At 47.4% G+C, this 24,868-nt stretch overlaps 1 protein-coding gene across 1 annotated transcript in view; it reads left to right on the top strand.

Annotated features, from left to right (window-relative positions):
• LOC122371239 (inactive phospholipase C-like protein 1) overlaps positions 1–24,868 on the top strand; it is a 71,882-nt gene that overhangs the window by 31,779 nt on the left and 15,235 nt on the right. The window contains exons 5-11 of the mRNA XM_043347410.1: positions 6,717–6,832; positions 7,249–7,312; positions 10,532–10,625; positions 13,123–13,326; positions 22,763–22,883; positions 23,497–23,668; positions 24,049–24,217. Of these exons, the coding sequence (XP_043203345.1) occupies positions 6,717–6,832; positions 7,249–7,312; positions 10,532–10,625; positions 13,123–13,326; positions 22,763–22,883; positions 23,497–23,668; positions 24,049–24,217 (940 nt within the window). The remainder of the gene's footprint in view (positions 1–6,716; positions 6,833–7,248; positions 7,313–10,531; positions 10,626–13,122; positions 13,327–22,762; positions 22,884–23,496; positions 23,669–24,048; positions 24,218–24,868) is intronic.

Raw genomic sequence — 24,868 nt, 5'->3', positions numbered from 1 at the left:
CCAGATATATATCCTCGGCTGGCTGAAATTAATGGACATTTGTCCCTCCGGCCCAGCTATGGAATACCCAACGGTCTGACGCTCGAAGATCGGTTGCCATCGATAAATGACTGCTGCCTTATCGATGGTCGTCCATTGCCTACTTTGGGCTGACAGAACATACAAAACTTCTTCGAATGGAAAAACAGGCTGGCTGTGTGCGAAATAAACACATGAAAACCCAGGCTTATACTGCAGGTTTTACTTCAAAGAGGTGTACTGCGAACACCCAGAAGAAAGTCAGCCATTCTTTTGAGGATGATTGAATTTGCCTGCCTCCTTTCCTTTCTCTCTCTCTCTCTCTCTCTCTCTCTCTCTCTCTCTCTCTCTCTCTCTCTCTCTCTCTCTCTCTCTCTCTCTCTCTCTCTCTCTCTCTCTCTCTCTCTCTCTCTCTCCCTCTCTCTCTCCCTCTCTCTCTCTCTCTCACCCTTTTCTTTTCTATCTCACCTCTTTCCCCTAGTTCCCCTCTACTCGCCTCTCCTCTCTCCTCTCTTTGTCTCTCTGCTCTCTGTTCTTTTCTCTCCCTCTCAAGTCCCACCCTCTCCTCTCTCCTCTCTCCTCTCACCCCTCTCTCTTCTCTGTCTCCCTCCCTCTCTCTTCCACTCACCAGAGTAGGTGCGACTGGACAGCTGGCCTGATGCTGGTATTAAGGGTGACCCGCCGAGCAGGCCATACCCAGACACACATTGATTTCCCCTGAGGTGGACGGTGCAGGCGGCAGGCCGATGCTCTTATGACCATCAGAAGCGACCCTGGTGACGTCAGACCCATGGCAGTGTCAGTGACGTCATCGGAGGCATGTTTCAATAACAGTATTATATATCCCCATATTGTAAAGACTAGGGACGTCCTAGTTTTGATAATTCATAGAAATGTTAGGCGCTGATCTGCAATGCGGAAGAAAACAAACTTTCTGTCGAAGGCAGCTGCTAATTTTGGGCCGTCGTGATTTGTTTGAACTAACTAGTTCCGCTGTCGGTGAGCTGAGCCGGCGGGTGAGACGGTGTTTGAAAACATTCAGGATCACGTGGCCGTGTTTTGACCATCGAAACTTCAATGAGCCGGGAGTACATAATACACAGTTGACATGATTTGACGATAATGCATGAAGAGCAGCTACAAGACTCAATACCATGTGAGCGATCGAGGTAATAGCGGTGAAACTGCTTTTTTTTGTCGCACTTTTCTTGTGCTCGTGTATCGTCTAACGTTGCATGAGCACGGAAATTGCCCAAACTGGGTCGCGAAGTTTGGTTTCCATGCGTCGGAGATCATATCCACCGTCCATATTTGAGCTCATATCGATACACCGCCATCGGAGGCAGGCTTTCCCTGGCTATCGGCGGCGCGCGGCGGGCCAAATTTCGCGGATACTATCTGCCCGTATGTAATAACACGAGCGTGTTTGCAGATGATAGGGATATGACAACATTATGGTAGCGAGCAGTATTCCTGGGATAAACCTGTTGCTATAATTATTGTTGAATGGTGTTCAAGGTCAGCGCGATTATTAATGAATGAACCACGCAGACCCGCTCCATTAGTCTTATGTTGAATTGCGGCAATTGCTCAGAAGTCAAACATTGCGGCTTTTTGCGCAACGAAATTCCAATGCCTTGGTAAATGGTTAATGTAGGCAAGCTGTAAATGTAGGTAATTAACCACTTTAGGTGCACGCTGCTCAAAACTAGCACCAAAACTATCTTTGCGGAGTCAATAGATTTAAGGTAATGCATTACTCGTGCTCATGCCCCCCTGGCTCACATACTTTTCGAGACGCTGTTGCTGGGCAAGTTCACCAGTAGAAAAGAATGGAGGAAGGCCGGGCGGTGGTTTGAAATAAATGGACCAGACCGGCTGTCACGAGGTTCTGTCCTGGCAGAGGCCTCCGCTGGCAGCGCGCGGCCCCGTGGACGGAGCGCCCGGGGGACGGGCGATGGGCTGCCCCCGGGACAGCGCCGACCACTCTGCCAGATGGATGGCCCGCCACGGAGCGCTAATAATGGGCTCATTAGGACGACACTGACACCACGCGTGCATGCGTGCGGTCGGCAGGGCAACAGACAACTTACAGCGCGATGTCGGTAGAGATGATACAGGCTTTGGGTTATGGAGATAGCCTGAAAAATGCCTCACCTGTTAAACACGCATTTTTCTTGATTACCAGCCAAATTTTCTTGGCAGTTAAAACTATGTATTTTGCGCATTGTATCATATTTACCTTTCCATTGAATTAAAATACTTTTACATGAAATGTGAGCTATTATAGGTGCATTTATTCGTTCGTGAGTGCAACATAGTTAAAATGAGCTCCAGCCTCCAAACATTCATTACTTGCGCGTACTTGCGTTCTTGCAGAGTTTTACAGCACCCTGCACGCGGGCGCGAATACAGCTCCTGGTGGACTGTTATGGCCACCATTGGCGACATGTCTGGAGCTGTAAATATCACCCTGTCTGGGTGGACGGGCTGGCATTAACGCGGTCTGATGGTCTGACACTCTCCGGGACTGTCGGTCATTCTGATGGACATTTCGATGTTCCTGTGCAAGGGAACTCTGTCGCGACAAGCCTTCCGGGTAGGGACAGCTAAATAGGCGAGTCACCACATGGGGACGCACAGGTGTTGGGTGTCGAACTGTCGAGTGATCTGACATTCAAATGGAAAAGGTTATACGTCGCTTCATGTAGATAGAAATGAAAACAACTGTCTGTCTAAAATCTTGTATGAGCCCAACGTTGCTCATATATTCAATGTATTCCTCGCCACTGCCACAGTCAATATTTCACATTTATAGGTCGTTTTGCCTTAAAATGCGGATGCTTCCATCCCCCATAACTCTCGCGGTTCTGCCTGATCGAGGTTGTTTAGTGCTTCCGGTCGCCCGAACATAAGTGCCGCCAATGTAGATTATTGGCTATAGGCGGCTGGCTAGTTGCGAGGAACGGAACCGGAAAAGGACTAGAATACGGGGCTAGCCAGCTGAATACAAATCCAGTACACTACACAGGAAAATTACGGAGATTAAGACTGAAGTAACGAAATGATTCAATTTCGTCTTGAGATCAACTCCGGGCTGAAACAACTTCCAGTAGGAGCAATATCGGGAAAAGAGATCAGCAAACGAAACGGAAAATAGAAATTGTGAAACGACATCACTTCCGAAATTGCATTTTAATGCTTCCTTGATTGCGTTTGTAGCTTAATAAGTCTTGCTACTGCTGGCTACGTTCGGCCTTGCCAGGCTATATTTAATGTGCCTGCATTAGAAAATGCTGCAATTAAAGCTGAGTCCGTTCGCCTTAGCTATTCAATTGCTGCGACGCATCGGAGCACTTCTCCACTGAACTGAACGCTCACTCTCGGCAGATCAGATGGTTTCCTGGAATCCCCCTTAGTGTTCAATACATACTGTGGGAGCGAACTAAATCTGGCCCCGGGGACTTCCTGAATCTTGATGTCGCTTTTCGATCAAACTGTATTGGCTGGGCGGAGTACGCGTGTCGCACAGACGTCGGAGGAACACCGGGCTAACGCGCGTTGCACTGTTGCGTGTAGCTCTCTTCCTCTTGCGGTACACCGCAGTGAGGTAATTGTTCCTTGACAGGCAGGCTGCAGTATTAATGAGACGTTTACTTCCCGCCAATATTCGTGTATGACCAGCTAGGAAATGGAGTGTCAGGGTATGTGTCATGACAAGGATGTCCTCGTCGTGTATGCTTGGGTTCTGGGGAATTCAGCATATTTGACCGAGCTTTGTCTTCACCGATGTTTCAGGGTTGATTGAAGTGCATAATTGTTTCTATCGGGATTGGCCGATGAATATCTAAGGTATGCTAAGGTATAAAAATTAAAATTTGTTTTAAAACCTCTTTTGGTACAGTTTTCCTGATTGTCGTTGAAGGCATTTTGACAATTGAACGAGTTGGAAGCTTGTTGCCTTCAACTCGTTTTCTTCGACTAGAGGGAATCCCCTTGCAAGCTTCTAGGATCTAAACCGTTGATGTGGGAACAGCTGAAAGACACCGTCGCGTGACAGCACTTCATCTGGACATCAACTCACACATCGACGCACGCTTGTGCTCGAGATATAGTCACTGCTTGAGAGCTACGATGACTTCAACTACTAGTTGCGACTTTCTTTGAAAAAAAAAATTAAGAATGACACGACTGATTCTTTTTTGTCGCTGACTGAGAACAGCTAAGCTTGCCTCGTGGAGTGGAGTGGAATATTAAGTGTGCGGCGAACTTGACTTGATGCCACCGGAGCTACCAAATGCTGAATAGCTTAGATAAGACTACCACGGAGACCAGTCATGAGACTGACCGGCCACGGGGCCACGGGGCCGACAGACCCGGACCTGACCGACCCGCCGGCCAATCCGATCGATCTCGACCACAGTAAAGCCCACCATCACGGCAATCTGGCAGCTGTGACGTCACCGGACCCACCATAGTGGCAATATGTGTGACGTCATCAGATCCGAGATAGACGCAGTCTGCTTCGGATTGAATGCTAGGGCGCTGACCACGCGAAAACGCGTGTACGAAATGATGTCGCTGTATTTTAAGCCGTTTCAGTATTTTGGTTGGCTCCTATTCCTCGTACGCATTCCACGTGCACTGGTTAACATAATAGATGATAGTTTACATTATAGAACGTGATGATCCGTTTTATCCCATAGCTAATTATTTATCGGTTCTATTATCTGTGGGGCAATAATGAAGGAGGCACTATGCACATTTGTTGTTGACCGCATAGAGATCCTATAATATAAGATCTCTATGGTTAACCGGAGATAGTAACATAACATGAATTCATTTTTATGAAGCATGCTTTTAAATTTCTACCAAATTGAATTAAAGCGAAGCTCGAAAATAATCTTAAAATAACTGTTAGCTCGGCAAAGTTCAATAGTTCTAAAACGTCAATCCATCCACGATCCGCCAACCTCATGTCGGCTTCATCTGTGACTGATGTGAAGAGGGCCGGCCTCCGGCTCGGCAATATTAATACAGCCTTGGCTTGATGTTAGATAAGAACCGCCTTTTCCACCCTAATCTGGCTATTTCCGCTCCTTAACGGGATGATCCGTTTTATCACCGTTGACTTGCAACGCGATTGTATTACCGTGAAGGCTAACTCCACAGAGACACGTATTAAAACACTGTTTGCAGGGAATGGTATATGAGTTGAAAGCTGGCACACCACTGATGGTAGAATTGGACACTGAACTAAGCGGCGAGGCACGAAAGCGTTTCGCGAATCGGAGCCCCTGGTAGACTGTACCGCATGACATGGACGCCTGAAATCACACTGTGCCGCATTACTTGAATACGGCTTACCTATGCCTTGGTTGTCCGGCGCGGATGAACAGAAGCTGTTGCTGCCGAGATTCATCGTTTATTGATGCTCACCCTGATGTTAATGCTTAATTGCAGATTTTTTTCACATTACACCTCAAAATATTTACAATAAGGTGGGGAAATCATTTATTATGTGTCATATTCCAATGAGCTCCTGAAATAACGATGGCCCTATCATTCAGTTATCATTCTAATTGAATATCTAAGTTTGTGCACACACAGCGGTCATATCGATATCACCATTTGCTCTTCCTGTCTCCTTGGGGGGGGGGGGCATATTAAAATCTGTAGTGTTTGTTTCGTTGCGCCGTCGTCGTTTTTGCCCCTGATTTAGTCCGTGTTTTTAAGCCTAACTTAAGCTGACACTTGAAGCTTCTGATAAAGGATAAACTCATCATATTACCAGCATCTCATTTTTATTCAATCGAGGAATCACATTTTTCGCTCAAAGGGCTTTTATCTCAGTGATATTGCGAGATCTAACGTCTCGTTAGGGTTGTGATGAAATGCAATTTCTGTCCTAATCACCATGTTGTTTACAGATGCGTCGTTTTAATTTGCTGCTAGGGCATGTCGTTAGCAGAACGTGCGTCATTTGAATGCAATTGGCTTACTTCCGATTCAGCAGTGTCAGTAGGCAGACGTATGAACGTAATCTATGCAAATGGAAGAGAAGTTATCCACTCTAATTCCTGTTATACAAAAGCAGCGTAGATATTGACAACTACAAATAAAACGATAACTTGGGTTGTGCCGTTCACCCTTTTAACCGATCTATTGAGACCAATCGGCCCAGCCCTTATAAAAGCGGCTTTTGCAAGTCTTGCACATGCGCACTTGCAAACTGAGGCCTATGACCATTGGATTATTGGAGGCCTATGACCATACGTCCATGGAATAAATTTGTGAGCTCAGTGAACAGACTTTTGCCCTTGAAGCTCGAAGTAATCGAGCTTCAAGGGCAAAAGTCTGTTTGCACATGGCACACTATACAGGCAATTGATCTTTAAATGCTGAACAGCATCAACTGAAAACAGTCCGTTTGGATTCATACTGACAAGTCACTTTTTTGTTATTTCCTGTTAACTGATACATGCGTGCAACAGAAGCTTCCTCATCTTCGCCATCATATGACGGTGTTTTAAATCGTATAAACTGACCTAATCCCCTCATAGTGCAGTTGAATATATATTTTCTGATGACTCTCCGGCTCGTTTCAAGAGTATGATAACCAGAGGGTGGACGGCAACCCCCTCCTCAGCTCACTCTATGCGTTTTTGACGTGATGTTGATGCTCCCCCTCATTTCAGGAGTATGATAACCAGAGGGCGGACGGCGATGTCAGGGGCATGCTCACAAGTCGGGAGTTTATCGACATGTTCAAGGAGATCGCCACCCGTCCCGACATCTATTTCTTGTTACTCAGGTAACTCTAAAGTCTGTTGTACGTCTGATTCAGCTCAGTGTGGTAGCACACTTTCATTCATCAAATTAGTGTCTCGTGTTTTCTCGCGGCTAGATTGGAGCCCTAAAATAGAGTCAGTGGTGAGTTTCAGGTAACAAATTAGCTGCTCTGTGTCCAGTTATGTCGGCACTTTATTTTCGTGCAACAATTTGTCGTGCTTTATGGCATCATAATTGTAGAAAGGTGTGAGCTATTGTGCGGTTTTATCTTTTGTTCAAAGTTCTCGAAACACATTTGTTACTTTGTTGTCATATGAAATTCGTCTTACCTATGCTAAAATGTTAGTTAATACGTCAGTACGCTGTTTTCATGTTGATAATGGCGCCTTTTTAGTTAAATTGGGCACTAGCTAACTCATGTGTATTTGCATGTTTCAGGCATTCCAATAAAGAGTACATGACTGTAGAAGATCTTCACCTTTTCCTTGAAGGGGAACAAGGGGTAAGTTGTAAGCGCCAACATGTGCTGAAAAATGATATTGCCAGTCAGTGCTTCGTCCGGTTTTCTTTTATGGCTCCCTCTCCTTGTTGCCATCTTTGACTGCGTGTTTATTTTGCTAGGGCGGCCACCACCTGCTAGAAAAGACGCCCCCGGGACAGCCGGCAAACTCAATCAATTTCCCCGGGGGTGGACGAAACGGCCGGTGATTCGATTCAATTCCCCGGCGGCCCATCGGCGTTCTGACCGAGCCGGGACAGCCGCTGAGGCTGGCCGGCTGGGCCACCGCAATCTCTCGCGCTGCTGCCCGGCACCCCCTCCCCTCTCGGCCCCGCCCCTGCCGCCCCTTCTCTCCCGTAGAAGCACGCCATACACGGACACGCTCCCTAACCGGCGAACACCCGGTCAGCGGCCTCTGGTTCCGGCAGAGAAAGACAGAGGAGTACCATCGGGGAGGTCTAACACGGCGCTAAGTATGCGGGACATGTCTGTTGCGGATATTGCTACCCGTCTGGGGAATTAGACCGGCTGCCGCTGGCTGGAGGAAAGCAGAGGATGGGAACGGAGAGAGAGAGAGAGAGAGAGAGAGAGAGAGAGAGAGAGAGAGAGAGAGAGAGAGAGAGAGAGAGAGAGAGAGAGAGAGAGAGAGAGAGAGAGAGAGAGAGCAACTCATAAGAGCAGCATTATTTCGTAAGAAATTCATTCAAATATCTTTCTAGATACAGAGAACCTAAACTGAACATCGCAGAGCTTCGAAAATCGGGAATGCTTTCAAGTCACGTCCATGGTATAAACCCTTCGGCTGTTCTAAATGCAGCTCTCCATCTTCCAATAAAGCTGATTGTCTGCTTTGTTCGATTGGGGGGTCGATGGCCAATAACGACAATCGGGCACAATCCTCATTGGTTCGCCGAAACATCGATGAAACGGGACATTCACGGAGGCTCTCGATGCAAAATGAAAAATGAAACCACCCGAATTCGATTGAATAAATTTACGAAATGCAAGATGCGTCGTTTCAAGTTTCATCTATGCTGATGTAAGATTTTCTGTCAGCACAAGTTGCGCAAATTTCCTTCTTTACATTGGAGTCGTAAATCCGATGGTAACCCAAAGAAAGGGAAACATGATGAGGGGTTCACCGTTGACCAATCGCTTGCCTTGGAATGCATAGAATATAAGACCAGCCTTATAATGTTTATCGGATATCGTACCGACTTTGTACTAATCATCATCATCATCATCATCATCATCAGCCATAATCGTCTCCAAGACTGCCCGACGTGTAAATTTACAATTGATCGCAATCTATGTCATGCTATTGAAAGCAGTCCTTATTTTATAGTTAGTTGCTTCTTGGCGTTCATATCTCAATTATGAAATAAATATGGTATTTTTATGTACAACTTTCAATATTTCTTTAGCATCTATATCCAGCTGCCTAAACTGTTCAGGCATCATTTCAATTCTGGTGTGGATTCAGATGCGCATGTCAATACGATGACAGGAAAACATTGCAAAGAATACATTGTACCACTCTTCAATGCAAATATCAAATCATTCTAACATAACATGGCGTCCATCAATATTATGTGACGTAAGACCCGATATCTGCCTACTTGCGATTCAGTGACAGAAGTATACAAATAAATAATTCATCTGAGGGTGACTGATCTCGTGAAGGTCGCTCCGGCTCGCGGTGCCAGCCGGGTCACCCCTCACGTCTTCACCCGTCTCTCTGCCCCTCCCCTCCCCCTCCCACTCAGGAGATGCGACTGTGAAGCGTTGCGGCCCCGAATCTAAAAATAGACGGGGGTGGCGTCGTCAGTGGGTCAGTGGCGCGCACTGTCTCGCTGTCTGGGAACTGGTGGTAACTGTCACTGTGTGCTGCTCGTTGGTTAAATACCCATGGAAGCACGGTAGATCGATTAGTACAAGGCTTGTCCGGGCTGTATACGTTATAAGAAACACGAAAAGAGTGTTATATTTAACTAGTTGCTTTGCAGGTTTTGCCCGAAATGTCATTTTCAATTTCCTCCTGTGTTGCATAATGTTACCGATAATTGTTTTTACACATAGGTGCCTGCGGCGATTGTAAATATGCTTAAGCTATGAATTGGAGAGAATATTTTTTTTTAGAATTATCGGCTGTCAAATTTACGCCTGTATTGTATGTTATTTATATTGGCATTGATATATCAATTTTTAATTGTATATTGCTATCTTTATTATAATCAACTGCCCCACCAGAGATGTGACTATTTTTCAATTCTTTTTTGTGTCACTTCTACCACTCATGCATTTTTATTTTAATGTCACATCAGATTTTGTCAGTGCAGCAACATTCAACTCTTGACGATGCATCGCACACCGGAAACTAATCTTAACTCTTTCGTTTAGTTTGATCGGAGACTCTGAAATGTTTGCTTTCGATTTATTGCCAATAAAACCCGGCGGGTCAGGTGGGATTGACAGATAATAGACACGCTTGGCACGTCAGGACATTTCAGAGGTGTCAGTACGTGTATACCGGGATTTTATGTCACGCTACTGCTCCTTAATTTGTTTTGTGTATGGGTTTACGAGTAAATAAGCGATTACCCTTTCAAAATTACTCTCGATTGCCGTCAATCCAACATTCCAAGTCTTAGAAACTTTGGAAAGTCTTTTGTGGCACATCTGGAAAAATCTGAAATAAATTCGTTTCCTTGAAGTCTAGGAAAAAGATGTTCATTTCATAGAACTTTGTCACTGCTAAGTACTTTAGTTTCTCGTATCAGGACTGTATTACCTTATCTGCAATGCTGGGAATGAATTGCGATCGCCACTATTCACAATCTGGAGGGAAGCCAGTTGGGCTCTTTATCCTTCGGCGATCGTAACTTTGCCAGCGCTAGTTGAGTTATGTTGCATTCTTAAGGATAGTCTGCGGAGAGTCGTCTGAAAGTCACATTTGGAAAATTTGGCAGTGCTGCTACCCAATGTAGAATGTAGGACTGGCAGATGGAGGGAACATAACAAAATGACAGGTGAACGGCTAGTTCACGGCTCCGCCAGCTATAAACTACCCTTGCTCGAGAGGCAGCTAACATCTAACCACCGACTCATGCGTCACTGCTGTTTCTGATTCCCCCTGACTCGTTACCCATGTTTCTTATCTAGTATCTAATACCATACCCTGCCGTGTGAGACCAACAACTTACCACGTGTTTCTGTTCTCAGATGACGGGTTTAACGTGGGAGAAGTGTATGGACATCATCAAACACTACGAGCCGAACCCGGAGTCTCAGAGGAGTGGCCAGCTCATGATAGACGGTGAGTGATCCCCCACTCCCTCCCTCTTCCCTTTGGTGAGTGCTCCCTCTATCCTTTCCTTTTTCCTCGCTCCTTCGCACGCCTTCGCAGATGGCCCGTGACGGGTGACAGCTTGCACCTGTCAGCTCGTGGACGACAGGCCGACAGGACAGAACAGGTGCCGAGTTGAAAATGCGAACTACCGCTGCGTAGTGTGAGATAGTGCGACGCTGGTAGTTCTTGATAAGTGATCACTGATCGACGATCGTGCATCACTTGCGATGCACGAGCGCCTCGAGAGACAGGCCCAATGCAATGAACGTGAGGTTGGTGTACAGGACTCTCCGCCGGTACTGTAAACACACGATCGCCATCAGTGGGATTGCCCACGATTGTCGGAGCGCCGACCCGACAACTAGTCTCCGCGAAATCATCGGCGAAACCATCGGGCGGATTGAGCCGTCCACCCGCACTGTCGCTAACAGCCTGAGCATCGATCGCGCGGGTTCTCAAGCTGCTGTTTTGGTCTGGGTTTAAGCTGCAAGCTATTCGAGCTCAAGTTTTGAAAGAGGTATTTGTGGTAAATTCCCTTGGAGCCAACCTGCCGGAAAACTTGGCATTCACGCTTGGAAATGTGTGCAGCTTTGTAAAAACACATTTAATATTTCACTTACAATTGCAATCTGATAGTACCTAACCTACATCGCAGCTTTTTTCATTAATGTTTCAAAACAGGAGCCGTCGGTGTCCCTCGGTGCCAATGCGAGCTCCTCGGACGGTAAATGAGGTCACTGAACGCTGAACAGGCGCCTGCCCCATAGGATGCATCTGGTGTGCCGGATTTCTATTTAGCTGTAAGCACGTTTGCATGTCCCAGCGGCCATGAATATCGAATGGAGCGGCTGCGCGCGTGCCAGCCCGCACCCGGCGGGCTCAGACCGTGTTATGTAACACAAATGTCCACATCAATCTGCACTGGCCACTCATTATGTCCATCCACATTCCGGCTGTCCAGCCGAGCAATGCACGGAGCTATTCCAGGGAGTTCTGAAATACGCCGCCTCAGCCACTGAGTTTGTACGTGAGCGGTCGCCACGGCTGGTACGTGACAACGACCTCTTCAGTCTTCTCACCGGTGGGAGACACGTGGGTGAGGGGGGGGGGACTCACTCGACCGGGGACGCATCAGGTGTGCCTCTACTGGTGTACTATTTCTGACCCAGCCAAGGAGTGTGTTTATTTTTGGTGCGGAGGTAGCGGCGTTTACTGAGGATCAGGCGCTCTTAGCGCAAATTGAGACCGAAAGCTACGCTCCTCTAAAATTGTCTCAGCTGTTCGGAGAAATCAGGTATTGGATGGAAGTGCTGCTGAAGTCAAATAAGATCAGCCGTGTCCAGATATAGGTATGATTGAAATGCATGTCAGGTGTAAGACTTCTCAGGTTGCTCCGATATTCTTTCTGAGGTGCTATTTTTGCCTTGGCAGTGACGTTTTTGAACTGCATAACCGTAATAAAAATGGAACAAGAATTACGTCTAAAAAACTTTATTTATTTGAGCACTTGGGCTCAATGTGATCATTTATGAATAAAGGGCAGCATATTTTCAGGTTGACGTGCAGACAGCATACAATTCCCCAGACTCAGAACTTATGATAAAAAGAATGATTTTTGATTGTTGAGTAATCAACATAAATTTCTTAATGGTTATGAAAATAAAGAGTACCTAACAGTGTGCATACATGCCTGACTTCAATCGACAAGGATCCATGCTAGTACGCTGGTTCAACAGTGTCCTTCAAATAATCTAACTCAACAGGTACATCTTTTACGAATTTCGGACACAGAGTTTCGGCTTCAAAGCAGCGCACCATACGGCACCGATTCCCCAGCCTGCTCTCCTGTCTCTGTGATCTTACCTGTGTTTGTTTGCTCGAACACGACAGTAACTCGGTTCCATCCATCTCCGAGCAGACCGTGCGTGTGTTTGCCATCAGCCCGTGTCGCACAGGCGTCCGGCCTCGTCCGTTTGTGTTCAGGAGCTGGTGTATGCGTGGGGGCGGTCGCGCCGGCTCGCTTATTTGGTCTGCGCACGGAACGCGTGCCTGCGCTCCGGTACACGCGGCGTGTTTAGGCGATTGTAACGCACAGGTAGTCTGACGCGGAAGTGGGGTGGAGCGGGGAAGGAGACGTGCTCTCGTATGCATTGTTAATGCAAATGCATTTGAAGTAGTTACTTCAGGACAGCAACACTGTCTTGAAGTTTGCATTACCAGCTTGCATCTTACTTGTCAGACGAAAAAAGAGGTGCTGTTAATTCAGACATCAACTTACCTTCAAATCAGGCTAGTTTTATATATCTACCTAAAACCATGCAATGTTTTGCTTAGATTTTGCATCGACTAGACTTTGTCCGTCGTCAGTACTCGTCATGTTCCCGCTGTCCATGTGGGGAGTTCTTAGCCTCTGTGTCTTTTCTCCAGGCTTGACCTGGTCTGACCCCCTGTGTCTTTTCTCCAGGCTTCACCCGTTACCTGCTGTCGGCCGAGTGTGACGTCTTCAGCTGGCGGCACCGCAAGGTGTGCCAGGAGATGACCCACCCGCTGTCTCACTACTTCATCTCGTGCTCCCACAACACCTACCTCATGCAGGATCAGCTGCGCGGGCCCTCCAGCGTCGAGGGGTACATCCGCGCACTCAACAATGGCTGCAGATGCGTCAAAGGTGGGTGCTGCGCTCGGCAGCGAGGGAAGGAGGTTATTGCTTTGGGGCCAATATTCACCGCCTAATCTGCAGGCGTCGCCGGCGTCTGCAGAGGGTTACACAAATAGCTTTCCGAAATATGGCCGTTCTTTCTACTTACAGTTATTGCATTCTTTTATACTGCCACACATCATGGCCAACGGAAGTTGCGTCGTCTCAAAAAGCAATTAGCATATCAGCCTGCTGAATGTTTAGATTAAAACAAACATTTCTTTATTCTTTTTTCGGCAATGGATTTAACATCTTTACCATTCAGCGTATATGTATTTATGTATTGACACTTGGACAGAATAGCCGTGAATACGGAGTTCCAAACGAAATAAATGATGATGATGATCGCCTTCCGTTGGGTTTAAATGAGATTGTTAGTTGTCACCTTTTTTTACTTGCCCGTGCACGATTTTTTTTAATTCTATTCCAAATCATCTTTTCTTCCTCCGTCCTCGACGGCTAGTCAAAATCCGAATAAGAAGACGTGAGCAACCCATCGAGCAGCGTAACTATTTTGTGATTGAGTTACAATCCTCCTAGTCTCCCATCGCTGAGCTGTCAGTCGAGCAGAACTCGTAAGCTCCATCGATTCCTGTCAACTCCGCAGTTTCACAATCCGAGCCTAAACAGCAAAAACATCCGTAGGCGACGTGTTTCCAGTCTCTGAAGGAATCCCCGATTTGCGCCGTGTTTCTGCCTCTGCGACACCAATCAACAGGCCCGCTAACCCGCCGTTCGCGCCCTGCTAGGACAGGTCGACTGAAGATGGGCCGCAGAGGGGGCGATGTTTGCTCTGATCCCATCTGTCTGTTATCGCCGGTGATCATTAGTCAGAATCGTTAGGAATAGGACAGCCCCGTTTCCGACGATCCATCCCAGATTACGGCTCAGAGAATGGAACGGTCGGGTCGCTTTCCTTCTTCTTTGCCTCTCTCTCTCTCTCTCTCTCTCTCTCTCTCTCTCTCTCTCTCTCTCTCTCTCTCTCTCTCTCTCTCTCTCTCTCTCTCTCTCTCTCTCTCTCTCTCTCTCCCTCTCTCTTCGCTCTACTGTTTCCATCTTTTGTCGTGCATTCTTGCTCATCCGCATTTCTTCTTCCCGCTCTTCTTCCGACATTTTGGCTATTTTTTCTTCTTTTTCATTTTTTTTTATTTGCATAACAGTTATTTGATATTTGATGCCTGTAGTTTATGCATTATGATTCCCTGCAGAAGCAAAGGACTTGCTGACGCTTATCTTTTTTGCCTCACCGTTACTGCTGGTGGCTGCATTAGTTTGGGTCCGACGCCTCCCAGTAAATTGTCTAGCGAACTTTGGTGATCGTTTGACACGCCGGATATTTCCCATTTACCTAGTTACAGAAGTTTGCTTCGCTTCCGAGGATCGCGATTCTCTCGGCGTATTTCCGCCCTTCTTCGGGCAATATTGTTGCCATCGTTATTTGTTTGGCAGCGCAAACAGCGTCCCTGTGGCGCCGATATGGCCACTTAGACTCCATCTGGGCCGGCGGCTACGCCACGGTACTCGGCGTGCGCCGGGGGTAACGATACAAATACATTTCATATATCGCTTGGCGGAATTTTCTGAAATGTTTTGACTTATATGGACTTTTAGTGTCGTTTGATATAATGTATTTTAGTCTGTTATGTAAACAAGATTGTTTGACGAACAACAACTTTCATTCCAAATATTCGTACCGTGTTGGTTACACGCCACAACAAAGGGCTGCCTAATATCCGCGTCGGCATGGCGACACTGTGCTCACAGGCGGCTGACGAAATTGGGCTATCATCTGGCTGGCTATTTTTCGAGCTGTCCCAGTGTGGGAGTTGCCAGGCGAGCGTGCAGTCTCATCCCTGCTGTTTGCCGACCTGGCAACTTTAAACGGACGGCCCGCCGGATGCTCTCTTGCTATTTACCTCAAATGTTGCACTGTCCGGGGCTTTGTTAGTGGAAGCTGCTCTAAGTTGTCGAAGGGGGATCGTTTTTCCGTCTCTCTCAATATTGGTCACTGAAACTAGAAGCCCGTGTTATCGCTGAGGGTGGTTCGTGTCAGTTGTGAAATGTCTTGCGATATGGATAAAGATTAAGGTTTGAATGCCAGCAATTATTAAGTGTTTGACACATGAGAGTTAATAACATAATCTATTCTGAATAACCAAACATCTGTCATATTGAGAAGTCTCACGAATAGTGCAATTCTGCCTATCAGCTATCGCCTATGAGAAAACATGTGTCAAATGGAGGTCTCGTTTTTCCTCTCTTAAGACGTTTTCTTCTATTTCAATTACTTGCCCTAAATCGTTGACCCTACCGCATCGGAGTGTCCTTCCCCAAGATTCGCCTGCAACTGCAAGCATCCGTCAATATGGTGGCGCCTAATAATAGTTGATGCGACCCACATCGCGGCGTCATTCCCCGACTATTTCCAGGTCGATCAATAGTCATTCGCAGCTGCGCCGAGTCGCGCCGCCTTTGGCCCGTCTGTGGCGATATTGTCCGGCGGCACGAGCGTCCACCCGTTCGGCGCCGCGTGCCGGTGCCCTCTGCCCTTTGCCTACCCTGCACCTCTCCCTAGCACCTGATCGGAGCCGCTCTCGCCTCTGCCGTGGTTTCCCCCTCTCTCGAGGCGACGTCGCCTGCTTTACATCTGAACGATGGGCCGGCGGCGCGATGCAGAGCCGCGGGATTAAGTGCTGCCGCCCGCCGTTGTGAATAGCAAGGAGTGTTGACTGGCGGCGGAGTGGCACCACCAAACCGATCGATAGCCTACTCCATGGTGTGTTTAAGCAGGTAGCTAACAGGCGGTTACTGGCACCCAGTAGACGGCGACAAATTATTGGAATGCTAAGTGAAACAATAATGATAACCGAGAATAACCCTACTGTAATTCATATTGTCAAACTAAGTGCCTAATGAAATACAATTTATGCTCTGCAATATGAGTAAGAGTAGAGTAGATATGTGGGCGTGTGAGACCGTTCGTTTGAAGACAGGTACAATATATATTTAGCGTATAATTAGCTTGCCGGGATAATCATTATAAATGGAGTATATATCTATACTTATATATAGTGTGAGAGTTTCACGGAGGCGTTTTACGGCGCAACTGTAAGATATATTGTAGCGTTTTAGGTAGCTCGGATGGTTGTTCGCACATATTTATGCCGTTTTGTAGTTCCAAACTCCCAGCATATACCTAATAATTAAAAAAAAAAACACTGGTAGTACTCGAGCAGCTATCAAACTTTCGGAGCACGGGCATGCCTATCTCTCATACATTGTAGCAAGCACATCATTCAGGCGCTCGTGTTGCGGCACAGCATCATTCAGGCGTTTGTACTGCGGCCTGCGGGACAGTCTACCTTCAGGCGTTTGTACTGCGGCACAGCATCATTCAGGCGCTTGTGTTGCGGCGCAGCATCATTCAGGCGCTTGTAGTGCAGCAGAGTAGCATTCAGGCGTTTGTACTGCGGCCTGCGGAGTGCGGGACAGTCTACCTTCAGGCGTTTCAGTCTACCTTCAGGCGCTTGTACTGCGGAACAGTCTACCTTTAGGCGTTTTTACTGCGGCACAGCATCATTCAGGCGCTTGCAGGGCGGCAGAGTATTATTCAGGCGTTTCTGTTGCGGGATAGTCTACCCTTAGGCGTTTGTACTGCGGGACAGCCTACCTTCAGGCGTTTGTACTGCGGCACAGCCTACCTTCAGACGCTTGTAGTGCGGCACAGCATTATTCAGGCGCTTATACTCCGTTTACACAACACACCTTAGTAGCATCATATTTCGGGCGACTGTTGGTGGGTACAACCGAGGCGTGAGCCGAGTCTTGTTTTTTTTTTCACTTGGTTTTGATGTGATAGGATTGAAAAGTAGGGAGAGCGGGGCCAGTTGAACCACTTTTTATATATTGACATGCACAGCGAGATCTAGTTGACATATCGAAAAATGCACAATGCCATGAAAAAATATGCTCTTTTGGCTTTATTTTAAGATATGTAAAATTATGTTTCAAACATATTTTGCTGCCAAACGCATGCTTATAAAACAGCTCTACGCCCGTTTCAAATGACCCCGATGCGAGGGTCAATTGAACCAGCCCATGGGGTCAATTGCACCTATCCTTAACAATGGGATGTTTTCCTCTTTAAGGCCACTTTCTTAAGGAGATATTTTGTCCGGTTTACTTTTCCAAATGCTACATTCAATAGGTCGTTGGAAAGCTAAAAGTGCAAAGTTCCTCATAATAGGTGACATAAAGTACATAGACTATGGTAAAATGGGCGGATGAGGAAAATGAGAAATGTCTCAGGCTATAGTGTGCTTTCAAGCAAAAGGCTGGAGAAAAAGGGGTCAAAAATTGAGCTCTATTAAACTACTATTTCAGTTTAAAAGCTCATTACAAAGGTAGACTATTTCCTTTAATGTAACAGCCCCTGAACAATAACCATTGCAAAGGTCACCGGGGTCCATTGAAACGGCCTGTGACCCTGTTTCAACTGACCCTCAGAGAAGCGTTTCAATTGACCCCATCCGCTCCCGCCATCTCGCACGCGCCGTAAAGCACATGTCAAACGAGCTGGAGGGACGGCATCATGCTGAATGAAGGGCCAAATAAGGTGTTATTCCGGAGCCAGGAGTTCTTCTTTCAGCAAACAAAGGTATATGAGATATCACAAAATATTCATAAAAACGATTTCTTCCAAACGTCCCTCAAAAACACAAAAACAAGTGTCAAATCAAAATTACCGTCCGTTTGCCGCCCAAACGCCGTTGACAAAGGAAGTGGTCGAGCGCGGATGCGCAGTGGTGTCGGCAACGCCATATGTTGCATACTGTTGAAAATAAAGCCATGTTTCATCTGACCCCGTGTTTCAACTGGCCCCGCTCTCCCCTAAAATATATCTTATTTCGCTGTGTTAATCTTACATTTCGCATAATACTATGTACTATGAAGTCACATGTTCATATAATCGTTATCAATTCTTTGAATTGTTTAGGGTTCATAATTATGCTAATTTGTACCTAACCATCTTACATGCGCCGAAGTTTGAAAACATTCAACAATAAAATCGCTTGTTTATTCTTCACGCTTCTATTTCGCAGTCACCCTATTCACCGGAATAAAGGTGGACAAACGGTCGTCTAATTACGCCACTTATCGCTCTGCGTCGGAAGCGCGGTGGTCGGGTGGTTGTTTGTTGTCACTGTGCGGCGGCGGCGCCGCTGTCAGCGTGGGGCTGACGTATGACTGTAATCGGGCCAGTGCAGACGGTCCTACCGGCCAGACGGACGGAGGGGCCTCGGCGGTACCGATCGGCAAAGGAGGGTTGTCAGGGGCGTCGTTTTGTATAGGCCTGGTAGGGCCCGAGCCTTACCAATGTTTATTTAGGCCCTACCAATGTTCGCTGAGCCAGGCTACCAATCTTTTGTCACTTCTCAGTTGATAAAAAATCAAAATAAACAGATAAGCAAATATTAAATAAGCACATATGCAAGTAAATAAATAAGGTTCTAGCCACAGTAGGTGCATGTAGCTGACAATGAGGTTTCACGTGTCTAGGACTCCGGTCCTTAATGGATTTTAAGAGGCTCGAAAACGCAATTGGTTATAGAGGTCCATAACTGCCTCTGAGTCCCGCATACCACGCGACCGCCCCTAATAGACCCCGATCCGTCTCCACACCAGCCGCTGGAGGCCCTACACCGACTTCGGAAGGTGCCGCGGTGCTCCAGAATAGGCCATAGGTATATTGATTTGAGTGGGTGATGCAGCCTGATTCCCCAGGGTTTAACGCCAGGTCATTACCGCATCAGACCCCGAAAACTGAAGCTCGTAACTACGAGGGGCGTTCAAAAAGTTTCGGGCCGAACAATGAAGGAGTTGGAATTTTGGCCTGCAAGGCGGTGTGTTAAATGATGTGTTATTGGGATGTCCACTTACGCAAATTAAGTAAGTGGCCATTAATTAAGTATCTTCTGTGATTGATTCGGGCTTCTATTCGTAGCATAGTTCGCCATTTCGGATAGGATGGGCGACGCCCAGAAGAGAGGAGTGATTCGTTTCATAGTAGTTAGTGCAGAAAAGGCACCAAGCGTTAACCCTCGCCCTGGGCATTTTTCATAACACGGCCTGGCAGGGGGAGGGGTCGATGCGACCCCCCTCCGCTCGTCAACTTTCCAAAACAGGGGCACACAATTGATGTGCGTCCATTCGATAAACATCGAGGAGAGGCTATAGGGAAGCTGACGTAAAGTGTGCACCTGATCCGCGACCACGCACCTGCGTACATGGGCGGGATGACGAACAGTGAAGCGATGAGCTTCGAGTTGTTGTCGCATCCACTTTTTTCTCTCCGAACCTTGCACACTCTGGTTAGTGGTTGCCACCTCTTCCCCAACATAAGAAAATTAGCAGCGGCAACCTCGCTAACAGCAGGGAGACGAAATCAGCCGTCTTGGACGTGCAGGATGGGTCCAAAACCCACTTGTTTATGGAGGCCTTGAGGGCTCTCGCGAAGCGCTGCGCGAAATGTGTTTGTCTTAACCCTATTCCTGGCGGGGGGGCCTCAGGAGCCCCCCCCTGAGGTTTTTTTGGTTATTTCTCCCAAACGCGTTGAGCTAGGAAGCTCAAATTTTCTGACTTTTCCTATAAGGCTTCTACGCAACATGTCTGAAAATTTTGAGTTGATCTGACCTCAGGTCAGGTCACCAGAGGCGGTTTGGTGACCCTACCTCAGAAAAGTTTGCAATCACGCCAGAGCTAGAGTTTTTGACCGATCAATTTCTTCTCTTCAGGCTTTAGTTAGGGTACCAGTATGTGCAATTTGTATATCTCGGAATTTTGATATCGGTGACCTAAGGTCAGGTCAATTTCGCGACCTCCCCATTATAAGTCAATGGGGGAAAAATCAACTCCCTGTTTTTACCACTAAAACGGGTCGGAATGGCCCCATATACCATACATGACTTCATATACGATCAACCTTCACTACCTTGAGGTCTGTTTTGCTGTTGGGCAGCTGTGAGGTCATGTGACGTCATCAAAGGTCACCAAAGGTTTTTGGCCAATAACTCCGTACAGGAACAAGATACAGACGCGTGGATGGTCTCATTGTGTTCAGCTCGTCAAGACGCATCGAATGATATACATGATGACCTCGAGGTCACGTGACCTGAGGTCAACCTTTGACCTTGACCTTTCGAGGTCAACATATATATCATTCGATGCGGATTGACGAGAGGATCACGATGATGCCCTTAGTTTGTTCCTATCTTGACTAATTCGAGAGTTATTCGAGAAAAACTCTCTCCATATCTAGCGCCGCCATTTTGACTTTTTCGACCCCTGTGACGTCATCTTTGACCTGACCTGAAAATGACCTTAGTAAAAATTGTAGACCTTGTCCATGCGTATCCGATGCTGTTTACCGCTTGTCGTTATCTTGCTTCGTTCTCGAGATCTCAGGGGGGGGCCGAATCGGCCCCCCCCCCCGCCAGTTTCTTGTCCCGGCGGAGCCCGCCAGGAATAGGGTTAACGGTGTTTATTTGAATAAATGAACTTTTTGGTCTAATGAGTCGATGCTGTATCTCTCTGCTCCTTCATGGTCGGGCCCGTAGCTTTCTGAACGCCCCTCGTACTGTCATCCTTTTATTTTGGCAAGCAGGTCTTTCTAACTATCGTGTTTCCAGTCCTCGTTAGTTGTCGAACCCTTCAATTGGCGTGGGTCTTCAAAACCGTTCCTGGCCCCGCAGCCGTCGTTTTTAGTCGGCTTGGGCCCTCAAAGCTGTTCCTGTCCCCTTTCAGCACAGCCGTCCTTTTAAGTCGATGTGGGCCTCTTTCAGAATGGCGTGCATTCCTCCGACACTATTGCCTATATAACTGCACGTTTTGTGCATGGCGTCCGGTGTGGACCCAGATTTCCAAAGTTTTTTTTTTGCGTTTTTTTAGATTTCGGTTAGTCTTGTCAATGACCAGGGCGAAAAATAAGTGGCCGAAATCCGATGAGAAAGGCAGATTTAGGGGTACCTTACCTTGTAAGCCCCGTCATATATGGCCAGCCGCCGCCTTTGGGCACTACCAATCATTTTCGGAAAACGACACCCCTGAGGGTTGTTGTAGCACTCGGTGAACTGCTGTCGGAGATGTAATGATTGTCGGGGAATCGGGTGTTTGTTGTCTGGTAGGGACCGTGGTGTTTCGTGATGGCATACAGCTTCCCGGACTTTGCTGGTGATGTAACAACGGGTGCTGGAATCAAGTATGCTGGAGTTTCCACCTCTCGGTCGCAGAACACTGACTGCGGCTTCATCCACTGCCTACATAAATATACATCATTTGAATCCATCCATTGATTGTCGTCAGTTACATCACCGGCTACCGCCACAGGCTAACCTTGCCGACCACCACCAGCGTCCGACAGTCGATAGATGCTAACTGCTCAGCTTGCCAGCGACCGTAAGCGCCCGTCTAACCACCGAACGCTAGCCGGCTAACCGACTGCTAATTCTTTACCGGTAACGATTGGTCCGAACGCCGGCATCGCCGGTCATTGAACGCCGGCCATTGGAGTCTAATCAGCGTCTAGCCAGAGCGCTGGCGCTGATCGATGGGCGCTGACTCCCCTCTGACCGATTACTGATGACACAGGAGGGACGGACACACGGGTCCGGCTCTCCTCTCCGCTCTCTCTCCCCTCCTCGCTCCCTCTGGTCCCAGTTGCCGGACCCTGCCAATCGTCGGAAATGTCACGGCCTGCCGACATTAGCGCCGTGACCCGTCGGCTCCCGCGAGATAGCGAGTTGTGATGCTGTGCTACTCATGCATGCGAGCTTATGGGATCAATATCTTGCAGAAACCCAGGCAACCTCATCTATGCCTCGCTTCTCTTATACCCTCAAACACTGTTCAAAGACACCGTCTTGAGTGACACCTTAGCGTCTTGTGATCGCTGCAATAATGGTGGCAGTGCGAATGTGGAATACCAAGAAAGTGAACCCTTTGAACCTGAATGTTAATTCGTACTAAGACTGCCGTCGACACTTCAGAATGTCTAGACTTGACTCTGGCCGTGCAGCGTACCCACTTTGGTACGTAGGGTTCATATCGCATTGTCTCATTAAGCAACACCGATCTAAAGCTGATGCCCCGTCTGCCCGACTGGTAGCAATAACTCAAAATTATCCTTCCGATCTCCAACTGTGTATCAATAGATGAGCTGAGTCTACAAGAAATGGAATAAAACTCTTTTCCAAATGAGTCCCTTACCACTTCAGTGACTGCGGTAGAAATCCGAAGCTAATAAAAACACTCTAACACTCCGATTCCAAATGCTCCCCGAAGTGCAATGATTGGAATGAGCACGCAACTTTTTTAATTTGCCTGCTGACACTGATCGATTCCTCCGCAGTGGACTGCTGGGATGGTCGAGACGAGGAGCCGATGGTCTACCACGGCAACACTCTGACCTCCCGGACACCTCTGCTGGATGTCGTAAAAACCATCAGCGACTACGCCTTCGAGGTGTCCGAGTGAGTTCCGGGCTCTCCCGTAGTCAGCCTCCGGTGGTATTTTGTGTGGAACGCTTTTGTGGATTCCTTTATCTGAAAAATGAATGCTGTTTTGTAATTCTATTGTGTCATATACCACACAAGGCTTTTCTTTACAGGAATACGGCTTTCGTTTTAACGGCCACTTTTATGACAAACTGTGACGTTAATGCCACAATTTTCCTTACAAGACGTTTCAGTTTTAGCTAGTTTCCGCAAGATAATGCTTTGTGTCGACAGCCTTCTGGTCTTCAACAAAAATATTGCTAACTTTCAGGATGTTATTCAGTTCTGAGAGATTTCTTTGACTTCTCCACCAACATGTCTTCCTATCGATAGTTTTGTTCTAGTTTCATATTGAATTGTCAATCTTCTGTATACCGTAATGCGTTTTGATATTGAGTGGGGTAGACAGTGGAAGTACTCAGGCATTTATTCTTTACAAACAGTTGGAACAATTTGTCATTTGTTTATAATTGCTGGTCGCCAGCAGCAATCATTTTTATATCATCCATCTTTATAAGGCGTGCACAGTGACATTTTCTTCAAACTGTTGTAGTACTCCACTGACTTCAGTTACTATTGTTTTCCGCAGCTACCCGTTGATACTGCACTTGGAGAACCACTGCAGTCGACCGGTACAAAAGCGCATCGTCCAACTGCTGCGGGACACTCTGGGGAAGCGGCTGTACGTGCACCCCACCAACTGCCGCAAACAGGTCACAGAGCTGTCCCCGCAGGAGCTCAAACACCGCATCCTCATCAAGGTGAGATAGCTGCCCACTCATGCCCAACTCACTGCTCTTTGTCAATCGTATTATGTTATGTTTTGTCCTTCCTAGAAACTATTGCTTGTGTCCTGTTAATCGATTCCCGAATATTATTTTCATAATAAAGCGTTAAACTATACGAGTCGCCGGATGCTTCTGCATTCGCGACGTGAATTGTGACTTTGGCCGTAAATGGGCATGTCCCGTGGCTGATATGGTGAATAAATGAAATGAAATAAATGAAATGACGTACTTTACTCGTGTTACATCGGAACCGATAGCAATCCCTGTATCCAGACACGCATCTACCCAAGATTCTTTCAAGCATAGTGCATGTAACTATCAAATATTCCTCCCCCGACATCTGTGTGCCGCAGGGCAAGAAGCTGCCGGCCGGCACCGAGGGTGACGGGGATGTCAGTGACGAGGACGAGGGCGGCTCGTACCGGGCCGACTCCCGGAAGGTGCCGCTCTGTCGCGAGCTCTCTGACCTCATCAGCCTACACCGAACACGGCTCACAGAAACAGCCGGCCTCAAGGAGCGAGGTGGGTGGGCAACGGGGCGGAACGAAAGGGGCGGGACGGGAGGACTGAGGGCGAGATGGGACGGGACGGGAAGGGACAGGACGGTACAGGGTGGGACGGACGGGAAGGGACAGGGCGGGACGAGACGGGATAAGGCGGAACGGGACGGAACGACGTAAACGTGAGGGAAGCCGGGAGCGGGTGGGATGAGACGGAATGGGACGATATATGCGAGATGGGATGGGATGTCGGGCCTATTGGAATTGGAGGGATTGAGCGGATGGTCAAACCACAGGTTGGAAGGAACGACACATGTTGCATGTTGATATTAGGCAAACCATGACTCTAAGTTTGACTTTCAGCTGAACTGGACATGGAAGTGGTTCTGTAGTCTGTGTCAGCGTCAGTTCAGAGCATCGGCGATAACAATCTATTTCGTGGTATTGGACAGCTATTTTGGTCTTCCTTTCCATTAACTTGTACTGCAGGAGTGTGTTGGGTGCTGTTAACTGACAGGACTACCTTGTAACTGCCGGGGATTATCACGCCAGTACATTGTCTTTGTATGTTGTCACGGTCAGTCCGTCCCATCACTATATCTGCTTTGCAGGTAATAGTCTATGTTTTTCTTGTACTATTCTCATCCATATATAGTAATTCATTATGTTTCCG

Source organism: Amphibalanus amphitrite, unplaced genomic scaffold (genome assembly GCF_019059575.1).
Source record: "Amphibalanus amphitrite isolate SeventyFive unplaced genomic scaffold, NRLGWU_Aamphi_draft 001220F_arrow, whole genome shotgun sequence".
NCBI lineage: Eukaryota > Metazoa > Arthropoda > Thecostraca > Balanomorpha > Balanidae > Amphibalanus > Amphibalanus amphitrite.
This window is presented reverse-complemented; position numbering and strand designations above follow the sequence as displayed.